General features: G+C 39.4%; 3 protein-coding genes across 3 annotated transcripts in view; 2 read left to right on the top strand and 1 right to left on the bottom strand.

Moving 5' to 3' along the window:
• LOC125236430 (probable ATP-dependent RNA helicase kurz) overlaps window positions 1-1,542 on the top strand; it is a 40,336-nt gene extending 38,794 nt beyond the window's left edge. The window contains exon 19 of the mRNA XM_048143233.1: window positions 1,421-1,542. Within this exon, the coding sequence (XP_047999190.1) occupies window positions 1,421-1,503 (83 nt within the window). The 3' untranslated portion in view covers window positions 1,504-1,542. The remainder of the gene's footprint in view (window positions 1-1,420) is intronic.
• Window positions 1,543-9,164: 7,622 nt separating this feature from the next.
• Window positions 9,165-12,480, top strand: LOC125236846 (glycine-rich protein 5-like). Its single transcript, XM_048143781.1, has 5 exons — window positions 9,165-9,385; window positions 9,935-9,965; window positions 11,024-11,050; window positions 11,662-11,745; window positions 12,345-12,480. The coding sequence occupies exons 1-5, from the start codon at window positions 9,335-9,337 to the stop codon at window positions 12,347-12,349; spliced, it is 198 nt and encodes a 65-aa protein (XP_047999738.1). The 5' UTR covers window positions 9,165-9,334; the 3' UTR covers window positions 12,350-12,480.
• A 468-nt stretch (window positions 12,481-12,948) lies between these two features.
• LOC125236773 lies at window positions 12,949-18,390 on the bottom strand. Its single transcript, XM_048143698.1, has 4 exons — window positions 17,813-18,390; window positions 14,164-17,179; window positions 13,243-13,419; window positions 12,949-12,969 (listed from the first exon to the last, which is right to left on the bottom strand). Exons 1-4 carry the CDS (start codon window positions 18,388-18,390, stop codon window positions 12,949-12,951), a joined length of 3,792 nt encoding a protein of 1,263 aa, XP_047999655.1.
• Window positions 18,391-18,983: the final 593 nt, after the last annotated feature.

The following is an 18,983-nucleotide window of genomic DNA, read 5'->3' as shown; positions in this document are numbered from 1 at the left end:
GCGTTTTAACTTTAAGGAACAGCGTGAGATACCAGATTTTTTAAAAGTAGTGACGATATGTAAACTACATTTCCTCGCAAGAAAACTCAAAAGAAGAACTAATAAAATTAGGATAATCATCTGCTCCAGTGGGGCGGGAGAAGACTCGAGTCTCGTCATAGTCCATTCATTTATCATTTGCTCGGTTTTCTTCGTCGTAGAATGAGGTTACTTTGATTCATGGGGTGACATTGATTAACGATTTTTAATGTATTTCCACTGAAATCAAGATACATAATAGTAAATGAATTACATCGATTTGACTTAGCGTTTACAGCCGAGCTGATACGATCGTCAGGTTTAGTGGGTTGTTAACATATAATTGTCAATTCACATGTAACCACAGAATATATAATAGTACAAGTACAGAAGGCCCACTGCTTTGATGTTCTCGTAATGCCGCCTTTTTAAATACCTACAAAATTCTTACAAAGAAACGAGCCGCACGTGCGCGGCGTCCGGCGATAGGGTTACCTATGGATTAAAACGAATTAACACTCACATAAAATCTTATACTATTATATTCAAGTCTTGGGTACTTTCTAGGTATACATACTGCATTCATATATTACTGTTCAAGTTCCAACATTACAAGCCTTATTAAACTTTTCCGTGGGACTTAATCAGTAGTAGATCTGTGTAAGAATGTCCTATGGTATTTATTTTATTCATGATGTCTATTTAACTACTTAAGTATTATTAGCCATTCCACACGCGTACATCGTCCAACATGCATTCCGTGAACACGCACGCCACCCCTGAGTAGGCCGCGAACTCGCGGCCGCCAGGATGTACTTGTAGCGCGGCGACGGAATCACGGAGTGAGCCGCCCCTGATGTAACTAAAATTCAAAATTAAGTTAGCAAACCTCGATTTTTTCGGTTGGAAAGGGCTAACTATTTCACATTTCAAGGTACAAATAGGACTTTTTGTGCCTCATGGCATCACAACATTTGCACACAGCTTACAAAAGTTTATCGGTGGTAAGCAGTCACCGTTAACTATGGACGCCTACAACAGAGGTGTTACATGCGCGTTGCCGACTAACAATCTAAGAACCTTATTTCTCCATCATCATCATCCTCCTTGCATTATCCCGGCATTTGCCACGCCTCATGGGAGCTTGGGGTCCGCTTTGACAACTGATCCCAAGATTTGGCGTAGACACTAGTTTTTACCAAAGCGACTGCCATCTGACCTTCCAACCCGAAGGGTATCTAATCTAGCCTTATTAGGATTAGTCCGGTTTCATTAAGATGTTTTCCTCATCATTCATAAATTGTATTTTAGCGTTTAGGGCCGGGCCGTTGCAGTTTTCATAAAAGTTGCAGTCTGCAGTCCGTCAGTACCAGCCCTTAATTATTTTATTGTTCTGTTTCAGATTTACTGGACGAGTATTTGAAATGGCTACCAGAATCAGCTCACAACGAGGTGACGTTATTTTGGCCGCCACTAAAACCGTGAATATTACGTATATAAATATACTATGTTAATAATAGAAATATGTAAGTAATTAAATGAGTTTCGTTGTATAAGCAGTATTTTTTTCCAATTTTTCTAATAGGGTGAACAGGCATCTTCTGGGCGAGCTCACTCCATCATAGGCCACGTCTTTGCCTTTGGCTAGTCTGTGGCCAAGAGTAAGCCCATTTAATTTAATAAAAAAATCTTAACAAATAGAACCGTTTTTCCCCCGAAGGGTAAAAAACGGATATTTAGGTTCCTGCCGAAGCTTGAACCACTAATGAGATTAACACCTTCATAACTCGGCCCTAATCGAGTGAATTCCTCGACTAGTAGCGCCATCTGGCGCGCCAGTCAAGTACTAGTGTCGCCCGGTTACCAGCGCTCGGCTGCTTTTTCCTCAGTACCTTTAGCCGGCAAGGCCCTTAAGGGTGGTTCAAGCTTCGGCAGGAACCTAAATATCCGTTTTTTACCCTTCGGGGGAAAAACGGTTCTATTTAGGTGTCCGTGCCTTCGCTTGAACCACTAATGAGACGTGTTTAAACCTCTGCCGGCGCTGGTTAGGGCGTACTGTGACTGATATACTTTATTTATACAGAAATTTCATAATAAGAAATAGGAAGGTATACCTACAAAGGGAAGTTTCAAAATTTAGCCACTAAGGTTTCATGAGTTGAAATTGACAGCACATCACAGTTATCCATTATGACTCTATGATGGTGGTGAATCACTTAATTTATGTATAACATAAAACCGACAGGAAGCCAGTAGTTAATAGATCGGTATTATAATATTTACGGAAATAAAACCTGTTATTTCAATAACATTTTTGTGAGAAAATATCTGTAGCAACCTAAACTCTGAAGAGCTTCCCTTCATCAATGGGTGTTACATCAACGTCGGCAAAATTTGTCTCACGTTTCCCTTTCAATAGTCCCTAGTCAGAAGAAGATCATATACATGTTTTTTGTCTTATAAATTCACCAAGATACTAGTCTTCTTCTGCTTAAGATAACTATAATTATATCATGTAACTATAATACACAATTATATCATAGCACTGCCATGAGCATTATGACATTATGTTGAAATCTTTATTTTTCATGTAAATTGATTACTGTACCATAAGTAATATATCTCCGAATATGCACATATTATTGTTAGTATACAGAGTAATAAGCAATATTGACATAGCTTAAACATTGTCTTACATAGCCCACTGCCAAATGTCAACGTTTCCCATTGCATAATGTGATATGAATTCTGTATATGAAATATACATTTGTCAAAACAATTGAAATGGACGCTTGAGTTGGGAGAAATTGCACGCTATCATATGTTAATTTGTAATGTATACCCACATCACGATAATGTATGCGTTACTGCTGGACTGGTAGCAAAACGGCAAATAAGATGATAATACATTTTCGGCTTCTGACTGAATTAACAATACCATGGCCATGATTAGCTAAGGATCCATATAATAAAAGGTAAGCTCCTACTCAGTCTTTACGAGAACGGAAACTATGCAAATTTTTCCTATTAAATTTAAATGGGTCAACTGAGCAAAAAGCTTTGGGATACAAGCGATTGAAACGAATCAATGATCTAATGAGTCACACATACTTAGGCGAAGGTCAAATGAAGGCAATTATTTCTAATTAAATTGACTTTGATACTTCCATGAATATACATGAATGTTAATGCGGGAATCCTCTCTACACTGTACTCGTCAACTTTATTTAGTCTTTTACTATGTCTAGCTAGTATGCTTTTTTCGATATTTGAAATATTTAATTTGTGTTTGAATAATTATGAATATGTGATGCATATATTTTTAGGCTTATCATTTTTATGACTTATGTGCTGACTAGCCGAATTTATAAAGGGAAAATTGTACGATTCGTGAGCTAGTAATTCTAAAACATTACAACTTATGGCTCTTTAGTCCATTTCGATATTCTAATAAGAACGTAAGACGACAGATAACTCTTCAAATAAGGGTTAATGATGTACGATTACCCATTTATAATTAAAATTCAGTCATCAGCTTAAAATAGTAAATAGTTTTCTTTTCAGAACTTTCGTAATTTATCACCAAATTGCAAAGCAATATATTCTATATTGCTCTTTTGTGCGAATAATATAAATGTCTCACGTTCTTTATAAACTGATGTATACACATAAACATACGGGTTAATATTTACTGTATTCTTGCTTATTTCCCAAAATCCATATGCAGCGGGACTTCCCATAAACAAGATGCAACTGTTATGTAGGGTAATACCTGATTCTACAATTATATCGAGATGACAATTATTTATTTATCGTATGGCATATAATTAGAATTTTCTTAAAAGTCGTACGTACGCACGGCTGTAGCATGTATCGCCACGGACGATGACAATGGTATTTACACTTGCCTGTCATTCGAGACCAATAGGTCAAAATATCGTAGCTATAAGTACCTACTGCGTACCTTAAGCGCTGAGCTTTTATTTTTCATTTAGGTTTCAAGACCTTACTTCTGATAAATATAGTTCATCAATATCTATTTAAACGGCAATAATTTTAAGTTTTCTGTTACCACTAGAAACCCATTTTGCCTAGAATCTGCACTCCCTTTTATGAGTGTCCTAACAAATTCTTGTATGTCAGGTATATTAGGAGTCCGAAGTCTTCTAAATTAAGTCATAAGCACAGTAATGTTATAAACATCATATTTCTAGTTCCTTACACTAAATTCAATTGGGACTGGGACTCGTCCTCTGACCTTACGAACCGTTTTTGAATAAGTTGTGGCGTCTCCTCTGTTACTGACAAATAGTCGCGCCGCAAAATTTTAATAAATGGCGCTTAGTAAGCAACTGCGGAAATGTGTATCGATCCTACAACGCGCTAATGGAGTTCCAAAAGTTAATTGTAAATATACAACTTCTGTTAATCTCTCTCTAGGCCCCAGAAACCTATTCAGAAAACATTTGTCAAATAAATGAAATAAACGGGAACTTTCTGTTAGTAATACCGCAGTAGCGGGCGATAATTTTAGGATGCGAGCGCCTCTTTATTTGTAAGAGGAAACTGTGGTCAAAAATCGAAAGAGATTCATCCTTCAATTTCCGTTTAATTTATTATTTCAGAAACAGGCCTCCACATTCAGTGACTACTTTTCAACATTTTATCCATAAGAGTGCCTTAGCAAATTGTGAAAATCGGCTTCTCTCGGAAAATGTATTGCCCTATTGGTTTTAATGAGCTTAAAGTGTTTTCGATATATCATACTCATACAACAAATAAGCACTTTGAATACAATTTACCTACACGGTTTCTTGCTTTGTTTTGTGTAGTTGTTTAAAGTTTAGGACCAAGTCCATTTACTTCGGTCAAGAGATGTAAGCCATAGTTCTTCGCTGTAAATAGTTTGAGAATATTGTTCGGTCGTCTCTTTAATCTAATTCGTTAGTTATTTATAGAAACATAGGATTCGTAACATTACGCCATCGAACTGGGCAACCGACAAATCCTTTTACGACGAGAGTCCGTCCTGAGTAACAATGCAACAAGGCATACTAAAATGCTATTGTACTAAATAACATATCCTTTAAGTCATTTTGCCAAACTATCCACAAAATATCGTATATATTTGGGAGTCAGGTTTCCGGTACGAGTTTGTTGTCTTTGTATTAACCTCTTCAAGGATTGTCTGTAACCTTGGTCTAGCTAACGTTAGTAATAATGCATGATTGAGTATTCTAACCGTTGGTCGATTAACGGCAGTTTGAGGTCAATTTGTAGTACATATATGTATATATCGTACTTAGAAAACTTTCCGAGCTGTAGCTTTTTATTTCTAAATGAATTGGTTCAGAAGTCTCTACTGGGTCGATTGTTACAGAAGTAATACTTTTGTCAGTTCGGTATACTGAACAACATATACTGGAACTGGAACATTTTCCGCCATTAGTCCGACTGGAAGTTTCAGCCGGACAGCTATAAGTTTGCTGAAATACAGACGAATATCCAGGTTTCACAGAGTAATGAGCCTAGTACAAGAATTTTCCTTTGCGGTAAGTTATTTTGTAGCTAATAGTCAACATTTGCTAAGTACCTGAGTGGTTTTTCTGCATTTCTAAAGTCCGTATCAAGACCCAAGACCATGCGTCAATTATTGACGCCCGTGAGCTGATGAGACTAGAGCTCTAATCATTCATTTAAAAGAATCTGCACTCGAGGAATAGCGTAAAACAGTGGCATAAATTAATGGATTTTCTTTTTCCCATTGGTAATTTCGCCGCCCCCTCTCCCTTTCTGATTGGGCAAGAAGGGCTTTGTAATATAAAGTGGTTTTTCATTCTGTTTAGCATCACTATTATGTATATTTCTTAATTCGCTTAGTATCTGGCAACAAAGTGCTAGTTAATTGCTACCGAAGCTCCACCCACACGTTTTTAGATGTGGAAGTGGATTTTCACAACGTCAAACCTGCTAATAAACCTCTATCATGACGAGCATTCTAAAAGTTGACATGACAAATTAGGTTGGCAATAACGGCGTTGCTTTACAGTAATTGGATCACACATTCGTCATCATTATGGCCATTCAGATATTTACGAGTGAGAGAAATTTGGACATTCCTCACAATCATTCAATTGAGACGACGCCGATGTCGTTCACTTTACCTGTCTAAAACGACCCCACTTATGGGAACCCATCACGTGATGATTTTTGTCTAATAAGACAATGACTAAACTGTGTAATTGTGTATGTCTCAGGTTAACACGTACGCTGTGGTTCTGATTCGAAAGACCTTCTACGAAGTACATATGTTTAGAAATACCTTATACAAAGTATGTTTAGTTAAGAGTTGTGCTAATTACCGTAAAGTAGATGTTAAAGCGACATAATCTCATTGAGATTCGAGTACAAATACAACATTTTGCCTCGTGATCATAACGCTCGTCTCATGACACGAAAGGTGAATTAGTGCATAGCATGTAATAGCCCAATGGGTTCTCACAGGATGTCGTAAATCATCGCATAGGGCAACGAAATCCAAATTCCAAGTCGCTGCAAAGTTTGATCTTTTACGGGGCGACGCTTCTCAATTTATATGAAAGTGTACTTTTTCGCACAGCACAACTTTACTCATGTTGTCTCTAATGACGAATCATGTCTGCACAATGAATGATCTCCTTTGTCATATCACGAGGCGATGCCCTATCGGATCGTGGGCCCTATCTTTTTATAGGCCAGGTTATCTAATGGGATCTCATCTGTCGTTTCAAGACATCTCTCGTGTCCTGTCACCTCACGAGGCGAAGCTATGACTTTTCAAGGGACGAACCTATGTCGTCTCACGGGACGTCGCTCTGTCTCGTCTTACGTGAGCGTAGCATTTGTCCCTTATATTCTTTATGACGGTGCATAGGATTACACTGCGTCCCCTCGCTGTCAATTTTCTTCATCGTCTCCATGCCACCACACAGGAACAACCCTGTCGTCTCGCGGGACAATGCAATGTCGTCTCATTGGACGACGCCTGTCGTGTCACGGCACGACGCCATGTCGTCTAACGGGACGACACCAGTCGTCTCACGGGACGACGCTTGTCGTCTCACGGGACTACGCCATGTCATCTCACTGGACGACGTCATGTCGTCTCACGGGACGACGCCTGTCGTCTCACGGGACGACGTCTTTCGTCTCACGGGACGACGTCTGTTGTCTCACGGGACGACATCTGTCGTCTCACAGGACGACGTATGTCGTCTCTCAGGACAATGTCTATCGTCTTACGGGACGACATCTTTCGTCTCACGGGACGACGTCTTTCGTCTCACAGGACGACGTCTGTTGTCTCATGGGACGATGTCTGTCGTCTCACAGGACGACGTCTGTCGTCTCACGGGGCGATGTCTGTCGTCTCACGGGACGACGCCATGTCTGTCTCACGTGAGTGAGGCATATGTATCCGCGTACTTATGACGGTGCCTACAGGAGGTCACTGCGTCTCGTCGCTGGGCCAAAGGCACCGAGCGGAATATCACGAAGCTAGAAGTAATCATAATCTTTTCGATGTTTTAAATTTCTCGAACTTTTTAAGACTTGCTTTTGTAAACGTGTTGCTCGGCCGAGTTACAAAAGCGTACTGAGGAAAAAGCAGCCGAGCGCTGGTAACCGGGCGACACTAGTACTTGACTGGCGCGCCAGATGGCGCTACTAGTCGAGGAATTCACTCGATTAGGGCCGAGTTATGAAGGTGTTAATCTCATTAGTGGTTCAAGCGAAGGCACGGACACCTAAATAGTAGGTATTGCTCGCCGAGCTAACTGATGATAGTGATGTTGATCAGACTTTGAAAGATTTCAGTTTTAGATTTTAAAATAAGAGTAATTTGAGCTATAACATAACAAAACTGTAGCTGAAAAAATTACAAATACGTACCTAAAAAAAACATACGAACACATTAAAATAAAATAGAAATATAAATTAGGGCAGGTATGTACGTGTTATTATTTTGATAGACATACTTATACAAGTATGCTATTTTTAGATAATAGTGGCAATTATTAGAGTAAACTATTTTATTTTAAATTGCTGGTGTAATGTTGATATTTACGTTGCTAGTTGGTGTTGTTATACGTCATAAAAAATTGTTAAATCTGAGTACTGTCCATTGATAATTATATGAGATAAAACATAGGTACATCGCTTGATGAAGCATCTTAGATACTTCTTTGAACCCATATAAGAGATGAAAATCGACGTTAGAACATCAAGATAAGATACTTACAGTGGGGCAATTTCGACTGACGGATAATTTCAACTAGTCAAAATATTTTCCACGTTTTAAACTGTTTACTTGAGTGTACTGATGTGCCGTCGGAAAGTTTCCAAAATTCTGAAATTTTCACATAGGAAAACTTCAGAAACTTTACATGCTTGTATGGATGGAAACTTTCCATTTCATAAATTTAAATTCCCGTTATTTTTCGTGAAAGTTTCGTGAATTTTTCAAGAAATTTAAGATTTTTTAGAGTCCGCAACTTGCACATCACTATTTGAGTGTCATATATGCCCAGGGGACACTTTATTTAATAATGTAAACATTTGCCTCCTTTTATAATTAAGAAAAATACCATACCTACCATAGAGAATGGTCCTATAAGAAAATTGGATCAGGTATATCATCTAGCTAGTACACAATACATATACGTAGGTACAACTGTTAAATATGGCTAAGGCTTGGAGGGTAGCCTGTATAATAATTTATACTTACAGCTTTTATACAGGTCCTGAAAATATCACTAAAGATCACCATGGGGGAGGAAGTGGTCTAAAATAAGCCTAAACCCTACAACGTAATTAATGGACGTCCCCAAAGCAATAGCTTATATTTGATATCTAATAGCTGTTGTGGTAGGCCCAACTTATTACTAGAAAATTGTTAAAGGAAATATATCGTTACATTTAAATATACTTTAAAATATTCCAGAATTATCAAAATTCCGAGGTTTTAAAAATAGTAAACAATTTAAACTACGCATTCAGCGTAAAATTGTGCGACTATTAAACACCCATCAACGTACTTCGTCATTCTACAACCAGTCCTTCAATAGAATACTCTCTTTCATTGAAATAAGGTCTACACCGACTGAGAGAATAGCCCTACGGGCTTACAGGCACACACCGTTTGGTTTGTATTGTCATGCCATTTAAGGTTAGCTTGAACTAAGTCGCGCGCCATCGTGAATGACACGGAGTTTACTATAAAACATGGTCGCGAGAGTCGATCCTTGTGTCATTTCAAAGTGACAAGCTAACTGTCAACATGTTCAAGTCGTTTTTGGTGCTGTTCGTTGCTGTGCTGCTGATTGGCGGGGTAAGTTTCAAATATTTAAAAATATGTAGCTTTCCTCACAAATAAATGATTATCTTATCTTATCTTATCTCATAGGGTAATTAATAAGAAAAATAAGAGTTGTAACTCCATACATCCAGTAAATGCGGGTTATTTGTATAGGCATAGTTAAGTGACATCTAGCGACAATCACGTGTCAATCACGCGTCAAATAGCGTGAATTATCAGTACCACTACTCGATACTAGGTGGCAACTGTGTCTCGTCTGCCAAAAATTTAATATTAGAACAGTTTGAATGAAACCTTCATTTTTTGTTACCAGATTTCTAGGTATACATTTTCGGTAACAAAAAAGGAAAGTTTCATACAATCAACCTAGGACATTTTGGGAAACCTAGTGGATCTTGCTCAGCATCATGGACTCTATCAGCCTAATCATTTTTATCCAAATCGGAGACGTGATCCAAATGTACAAACTTTTCGGGAATTACTCAACTACATGTTTATTTTGAACATTATCGAAGCAAACTAAGTAATATGTACTTATTTTCACATTATTTTCTGTTTCAGAGCCAACAGGCACCGCAGTCGACATCTTCAGGTCAGTTTGGCGACGGTTATCGATATTACGCATACGCTTACAATAGCTCAAGTTAGTCCTATATTGCAATAGAAAACTATTACATTTTCTAGCTTAATATAAATTCCTGTGCGACCGAGCTTCGTTCGGAGATCGAAAAAATGAAAATTCGCGTTTTCCGAGTCCTAAGACTAAACTAGATTTTTCACCCCTAAAACCCCCACATAACAAAGTTCAGCAAAATCGTTAGAGCTGTTTCCGAGATCACCGGTATATATAAATAAATAAATATACAAGAATTTCTCGCTTAAAGGCTCGCTTAAATATTATATAAATAGATTTCAAAGTGGAAAATTACTGTCTTGGGTGAGACTTGAACACAAGGAGGTAATCACTACTTTACTTAATCACAATTATTTTATTATGTAGGGTACTTGTTTTTGGTAGGTTATTAGGTAATTATTTAATTTCTACATTCACATAATCATAATTTATTATGATTATGTGAATGTAGAAACACACACGAATAATACACACGATTTATCGTGTCTAATATTACTTTCAAATAATTTTTCAATGGCTAGGTACAATAGTACATTACATCAGAGGCCGGGAAAATGAGGATTTCCGGCCAAGTGGGTATATACGGCCGAGCGAGCGTGCGAGCGAGACCGGATAGGGATACGACTGATACGAGGCCGGGAATTTGTTTTCACGCCGATAGTGCTTTTCTCAAACATACAATGAAATAAAAAAAAAATGCTCTAAAGGACAATATATTTTATAAAAAAAGTTACTTTGCAGGCCTAGGCCTAAAAAATAATATGAAATCCCTTTACAGTCCTCTCGAGTTGTTGCGCCCAAAAAGCGATACTTCCCAGCCCATTTTAAGGAACGTAAAGACAATATTTCATTGCATGTTTGAGAAAATGTGATTTTTAACACTGGTTTAGCTTAAGTCAGATTTGGCAGGTAGTAGGCTACCGGAAAAATTAAATAAATAAGTAATGTCGAAAAAAAAACAGAATTGAAGCCTAGTGTAAACAGAATAGTGTAAACAGTATTTTTTTTCTTTGCAGGTACCGGCGCTGGTGGCGGCGTAGGAGGTCAGTACCTAATATTTTTTTAAGTACCTACGCGTTTTTGTAGTAGCATATAAAATCTACATTTCTATCAGTGTTTTGTAAGTATCAACATTTGTGTACGGGCATTTTCAGAATTTGGGACCCCCCAATTAGCGTAAGTCGTTAACAAAAATTAACTCACTGTCAGTTTTGTGGCGATAGTTAAGCATGAAGTTTCAATAAAAATATTGTTTTCGTGTTAATTACGTAAACTTTAAGCGATAATCTACATTCAGAATGTGGAAAAAGTAAATTTTTAGACAGATTTTATGCTTAATTGTCGTCACAAAACTGACAGCGAGTTAATTTTTGTTAACAACTTACGCTAATTGGGGGGACGCAAATTCTGAAAATGCCCGTACATAAAATACCTGCCGGCCTAGTGGTCACAATCGCTATGACTTCGATTGATAACGCTTTATGTCACTACCACTCTTCCATATAGGTACTTAGCACGTCATTCACAGCACAACAATGCGTTTTGATCGCCACGGAGAGTGAGCGATTGGCTTTTAGTGTATGGGCACTGGCCTCAGAAGTGGGCCCAGTCAGTGGAATGTATATGAGCTGAATTATTATGTATTATACAACAGGAGGAGCCAGTGCTGGTGCAGGGTTCAGCTTTGGCGCCGGTGTAGGTGGCAACGCGGGAGCAGGGGCTGGCGCAGGCGGCTCAGGTATTAACATATCTATACAACTAGGGAACAAATCAAATTATTTCCATCATCCTCCTTGCGTTATCCCGGCATTTGCCACGGCTCATGGGAGCCTGGGGTCCGTTTTGACAACTAATCCCAAGATTTCGCATAGGCACTAGTTTTTACGAAAGCGACTCCCATCTGACCTTCCAACCCGAAGGGTAAACTAGACCTTATTGGAATTAGTCCGGTTTCCTCACGATGTTTTCCTTCACCGAAAAGCGTCTGGCAAATATCAAATGACATTTCGCACATAAATTCCGAAAAACTCATTGGTGCGAGCCGGGGTTTGAACCCGCGACCTCCGGAACGAAAGTCGCACGTACTTACCGCCAGGCTACCAGCGCTTCTCAAATCATATTATTTTATTGAATATTTTTTGATTTGTTCTTTTTCAAGTAGTCACACTACTGTATATACATTTTAAATTGAAATAGATATCATACACGAAAGAAAAAACGACAAGGCCCACTGGTGGCCGAGCCGGGAAGACTGATTGACGTTACTGAAGACCACCCGATTCCCGGAGAAATAATGTATTTCTTAATAACCAATACTTAATTTATGTTTTCTTGCAGGCTGATTGTGAACACAATGGAGCAGGACCGTTCAGTATTATCTACAGATTAACAAAATACATCACTCGAAATACCTACTTATTAACAACCGTTCTTCAGTGCAGTGTAGTTTTACAATAAAACTTAACAATAAATATCTGACGCTGTTTTATTCAGGTCTTTTAAAACTCCGTAGAAATAACATAAACCTACCCGCATGCAAATTACCTACCTAAGTACATTAACTTTAAATATATTTGTGTGATAATTTGTCGTAATCGCGTAGGTATATAAGTGTTATATCCGAAGTCAGTTTGCTTTAGTGACTGTTAATAATGGTAGGTATATTGTCGAGGCTTGAAAGTAGATACTTGCAGACTGAAGATTGAGTAGCCGAGTTATTATACAAACTCAAATTGTAAAAATATGGATGTACCTACACTAGCACAGCGTAGCATCTTAATCTGGTGTAATACCTAAGTGAATGTACCCCTAATTTCAAAAAGGGCGCTCTTTACTTGGAAGCAATGAAACCAACATTAACATTCACAAATAAAGCCAAAATTTTATTAAAAATAAAGTTCAACACTTATATACAAACACGGTAAGAATTTCGTTAGCTAGTTTACGGTCGGTACAGCGACATCTAGCGAGACATTGGGTAAACTGTTTACTATGAGCTTACGGACGGACGCGAACATGCCGCCCACCAAGAACAACAGTTCTTAACATAAGTTAACAGTACAATAAACTTAAATATAATAACGTTGTGACGTACATGAGTATTGCGTTCTATATATACATTTGAATGCACGTACACAACAAAGCAAATTTAATTAGTTAATGGCAAAACACAAATTCTTGATGTGGGTCTTTTTATGAGATTATTTTTACATCTTAAGGTAACAACTCGCGTTACCTTGTCCAAACCTGGATGTGTTTCAACCACTTGACCGAGGAGCCATCTGGTAGGTGGCAAATCAGGCTCTTTTACCAGAACTACATCGCCTATCTTGGGTTCCGGAGTTTGTTGAGTCCACTTATGTCTTTGGAGGAACTGATTTAAGTATTCCTGGGACCAGCGCCGCCAGAAATCCTGCATCATGCGTTGACATAATTGCCATCTACGTAGTGGCGAAATTGGCACTTGATCATAACACTGATCCGGTGCTACAACCAGTGATTCTCCCACTAAAAAATGACCCGGTGTCAATGGAAGAGATTCTCCATTGTCATCAATGCGCCACAGCGGCCTTGAATTCATGCACGCCTCTATTTGAGATAGAACAGTACTTATCTCTTCGAATGTAAGTGTGGCATTCCCAATCACACGTTTCAGATGAAATTTACAGGACTTTATCCCTGCTTCCCAAAGACCCCCAAAGTTCGGAGCGTAAGGAGGTATAAAATGCCATTGGGTTCCGTTGGATGCCATCCAGTCAGCCAGCTCGGGAATCAAGCTTGACTTTTCCGCATTGAAGAGATATTGAAGTTCTTTCGCCGCACCCACGAAATTAGACCCATTATCACTGTAGAGGTCACTACAATAACCTCGCCTCGCGACAAACCTTTTAAAGGCAGCGAGAAACCCTGCAGTTGATAGTTCACTCACTGCTTCTATATGAACGGCTTTGGTGGCCATGCATACAAAAAGGCAAATATACCCTTTGTATGACTTGTTGCCTCTACCCTTGGAGACACGTATATTGATGGGCCCAGCATAATCTACCCCGCTGCGTAGAAATGGCCTTGTTACATTAACCCTGGGTGAGGGTAACTGCCCCATCAATTGGTTCCGAATGTTGGCTGCGTTACGAACACAAGGAATACATTTCCTTACGTGGTTTTTAACCAAGTTCTTAAGACCTGGTATACAGAACTTAGCCCTAATATAATTAACCATCAGAGGCGCTCCTCCATGTAAAGTTTTAACATGCGCATCTTGAAGAATAAGCGGTGTCAACCACGCTGACTTCGGTAACAACATTGGGTGCTTTTGATCGTATGTCATGTCTGCACTCTGGAGCCGCCCACCAACACGGATTATTTCCAAATCGTCGAGAAAGGGAGTGAATGAGGTAAGTTGACTTTTCTTCTTTAGCCTACCTTTCTTAATTTCTTCGATTTCTTCCGCGTATGCTTGTTGCTGATTCTTTTTCACCATGATTGCTAAAGCTTCCTCTATTTCACTCTTCAACAGGTAAGTATGACTTTTTCTTTTATTTTTCAGGAATCTTCGGCAGTATGCAACAACTCTCAACAACTTAGTGAGTGAAGAATATTTCGACCATAAAGGATCTTCACTGTCTGATGAGGTTATCACAGTTTCAAGGTGAGTATGTACTTTCCTTTCCTCTAGCTGAGTACTTACTGACTTTGAAGCCTTGTAATTGATCACGTCTTGTTTTAGCCAAGCCGGTCCGTTTAGCCAAAGTTCAAAGTTTCCTAACTCAGATGCAGAAATCCCTCTTGATGCACAATCGGCTGGATTTTGCTCTGATCTCACGTGCGACCACTGGCTCCGAGAAGTAGCTGTTAAGATCTCCGAGCATCTATTTCCTATAAAAGTCTTCCATCTGCTTGGATGACTGCTTAACCATGCCAGTACTACTTCAGAGTCTGTCCACGCGTGTATATTTGTTTTGTCTACTTCTAACACGTCAGAAACTTCAACCAACAGCTTTGCTAGTAAGACTGCTCCGCATAATTCCAACCGAGGAATCGAAATTTGTTTGATTGGTGAGACCTTTGTTTTGCATGATACCAAACTGACGTGTATCAACCCTTCTGCGTCAATAACACGTAAATACACCACAGCGGCATATGCAGCGTTTGACGCGTCACTGAAACCATGCAGTTCAACTAAAGCTGAGTCAGCACTGTGATTTGTCCAACGTGGAAGTCTAAATTTGGTAAGTTGTGATAAGCTTTCCCTATAGCTTAACCATTCTTCCAGCAATGGGGAAGGCAGCTCTTGATCCCATTCGATACCCGCCAACCACAGCTTCTGAATGAACATTTTCGCTGTCACTATGCTAGGAGCTATCCACCCTAGAGGATCATATAGCTTCGCGATGTCCGATGTAACTTTTCTTTTAGTTACAGGTGCTGTTGGAGAAGGTAACTGGACCGTATAAGCAAATTGATCCCGACTTCGATCCCAGGTAAGTCCTAAGATTTTATTTACTTCTTCTTGCTTTATCTCTATCTTCTTATGCTCTTCTTTCCTTGCTATACTTTCTTGGATTTCTTCTAGCATAGCTTTGCTATTGCTTGACCATTTTTGAAGCTCAAAGCCTCCTTTGCTCAATATTGTCTTCATTTGGTGATAGATCTCTATTGCCTCTTGCTCGGACTCGCAACCTGACATCAGGTCGTCCATATAAAAATCCTTGCGTATTCTACTAGCTGCAAGCGGGAAGTCTGCACTCTCATCTAAGGCTACTTGAATCAATGTTTTGACAGCTAAGTATGGAGCTGATGAGACCCCAAACGTAACTCGATTTAACTTGTACTCTTTTACAGATTCCTTATTGTTTTCTCTCCACAAGATGCGTTGGTACTTAGTGTCCCTGTTGTCCACTAATACTTGCCTGTACATCTTGACGATGTCGGCAATGAAAACAATTGGATGCATCCGCCAACGCATGATTAAGTGCCTCAACTCTGGCTGCAATGTAGGGCCAACCATAAGGTCGTTGTTTAAGGACACCCCGTTTGTGCCCTTGCATGAAGCATCGAAGACAATGCGCACCTTAGTAGTTTCCCGTTCGTCCCGTACAACAGCATGGTAAGGTAAGTATAACCCCTTTTCTTTAGATTCTTGTTCTGTCAAAGGTTCCATGTGATTTAAGTCCCTATATTCATGGAACACCTTTGTGTATTCTGTTTCCAGACGCTCGTCGTTTTGAAGCCGCCTTTCCAGAGAGTGAAACCTACGCAACGCAATCTCTCTGGACCCACCATCTACACAAGTTGGTTGCTGATCCCTGAACGGTAATCTAACAACGTATCTGCCCGCCTCATCTCGTGTAGTTGTCGCTTCATATATTTCCTCACATCTTTGTTCTTCAGGTGTCAAGATTCGTTGTTTGTTGCTAGGTTCTGACTCAAGTTCCCAAAAAGACCTCAGCAACTGATCCACCTGTGTGTGCAAGCTCACTAGCTTGCATGAGACGTTCGCCTGTAAACCTGTTTCTCCACATAAAATCCACCCCAATGACGTCTTTTGTGCCACTGTAGTCTCTTGGGGAGATTTGAATAAACCTGGTTGGATGATCCGTGCATAGACCTTTGCTCCTAACAGCATGTCTATTTTATTTGGCGTGTGATATTCAGGGTCTGCTAGCTCAACGGTTTGTAACTCAGGCCAGGATGTAATGGACACCTTTGTTGAGGGTTGATTAGATGTAACCTTGTCGACTACAAATGCCGTAACCTCGATGGCACTGTTGGTGTCAGATCGTGATGAAATCGTTATTTGAACGATAGACTTCAAAACTGTAATCAGCTGCCCTCGTAATCCTGTCACTGAAACCTTAGCTGGGGTTTGCTTTAACCCAAGTAACTGAACAGTAGCTGACGATACAAATGAAACTTCGGAACCCGGATCTATCAGGGCCCTTATTAGATGACTCTCCTCCTTCTCCCATGCTCTGGCTCTTACAACCGCGGTAGCCAGTAACCCGTGCTGTGATACTTCATTCACGAAGTGATTTGAAACGCTGGTTCCCGGTGTAGGTTCTATCGTTGACACATTCTGTGTATGAACTTGTGCCACAGTTTGACCAGACGCTGTCTCTTTTCCCTCATTGGCTTGTGAATCCCCTTTTTGATGTAAAAGCGAGTGATGTCTCCTGTTACAGATTTGACAATTTGTTGTAACTTTGCAGTGCCTGGCGGAGTGATTCTGGCCTAAACAGTTGAAACACATACCACTTGTTTGAACAAAATTACGCTTGACCTCGACATCCAAAGCATTAAAATCTTTACAATGTATTATTCTATGTTCACCTTTACAATAACTACAAGATACCTTGCTAGCGACGTGCATGGTACTAACTCTTTGCCCCTGATTACCCTTGACCTGACTAAAATTCCCCTTATAGTTATTATTAACAAACTTATTTTTATGGGCGAATCCCGGTTTAGGTTCCAAAAATTCTAAAGAATGATACCTCGTTTGCAAAAAGTCTTTAAATTGGTCCAGTGACGGTAACTGTTCAGATAGAGACACAAATTCGCTCACCTTACATTCCCAAATCTTCCTACTTTCTGGATCCAATTTATGACTAACAATGTAAATTATAATGATATCCCAAGTACTTGTGTTTATTTTGAGACTAGATAAAGCATTTAATGTTTCTGTAGTACAGTCTAACAATTGTTTGATGTCAGTGGCAGACTCAGTCAGAAGAGTTTTTTGTGCAAAAAATCTTTTTAAAATACAATTTGCTAAATATTGTTTATTATTATAGCGACTCTCTAACTGGGTCCAACACTGCACATAGCTCTCACTAGAAATAGGTATATGCCTAAGAAGCTGCTCCGCCTCGCCTGCCAAATGCGCCTTCAGATAGTGAAGCTTCTGAATATCGTCTATGTCCTTGTTTTTGTGGATGAGAGAAATAAACAAATCCCGGAATCCCGTCCATTCCTCGTACTTTCCCGAAAATGTTGGTATAGTGATCTTTGGAAGCTTCACGTGACTTGATTTTGATGTGGATGTATTTGGCAACATGGGACTAGCATTGCTGGGTATTGCCTTTAGCTTGCTCAAAACGTTCTTCAGTTCGCATTTATAATCCATGTATAACTCGTTGGTCGCCTCATACACGTCGTTCTTCATATATGCAGTGTTTTTCAATAACTCTTGCTCTGGTAACATCATGATCTGCATATGCATACGCGAAAACTGTTCCCATAGTGTTTCCAAGCTTTCCAGTCTAGTTTCGACGTATGCGACGGTAATCCGCTCCTTCGGAGACTTTTTATAATTGCTATACGCCTTAGTAATATGAACGTTTTGATCCGTTTGAAAGTTGATACTTGTATCCAACTTACTCATCTTGAAAAATTACAAGTCCCAGCAAAATCTGTTTAAAATTTTCTAAGTCCCGATCCTCTCGTAAATCTACTAAGTCCTTATAGGTATAGAATCTTCAAAAAAATCGCAAGTGTTTTTTTCCTCAAAATTTTCTAAGTGTTTCGTCGTTTTAACTTCGCTATAAAATCGGGCATAGGTTCCCCGTCGGATCACTTTTTCTTAAATTATTCTAAGTGTTTAACACTTTGAAATTGTCTTCTGTCCATGAATTTTTCTAAGTCCAAATTTGACACTTGACAGTTGTATTGTTTTGACAGGTGACAGTTCCAATTAGTGACACTTTGCACAGAGAAACACATAAATGTACTCACAGTTTTTAATCTTCTTACACTTCACTAGTACTCTGAACCTCAGTTTGAATCTTCCCGCCAAGTTGATCACCGTGACGTCACCCAAGGTCACGGCGCTGCTGACTCCGTCGACTGCTCCAATCCGCTGCCGCCCTCGGAGACTGCACCCTCGACAACAATCCGTTGCCACTTGGTACAGGAAAGCACTACTAAAACTTAAGGCCCACAGTACATCCCGGTTCGTAAAGGACCAATGAATGTACC

This window comes from Leguminivora glycinivorella, chromosome 19, assembly GCF_023078275.1.
Source record: "Leguminivora glycinivorella isolate SPB_JAAS2020 chromosome 19, LegGlyc_1.1, whole genome shotgun sequence".
Lineage (NCBI taxonomy): Eukaryota > Metazoa > Arthropoda > Insecta > Lepidoptera > Tortricidae > Leguminivora > Leguminivora glycinivorella.
Note: the sequence above shows the minus strand (reverse complement) of the source record. Positions and strands in the feature narration are given on the sequence as shown.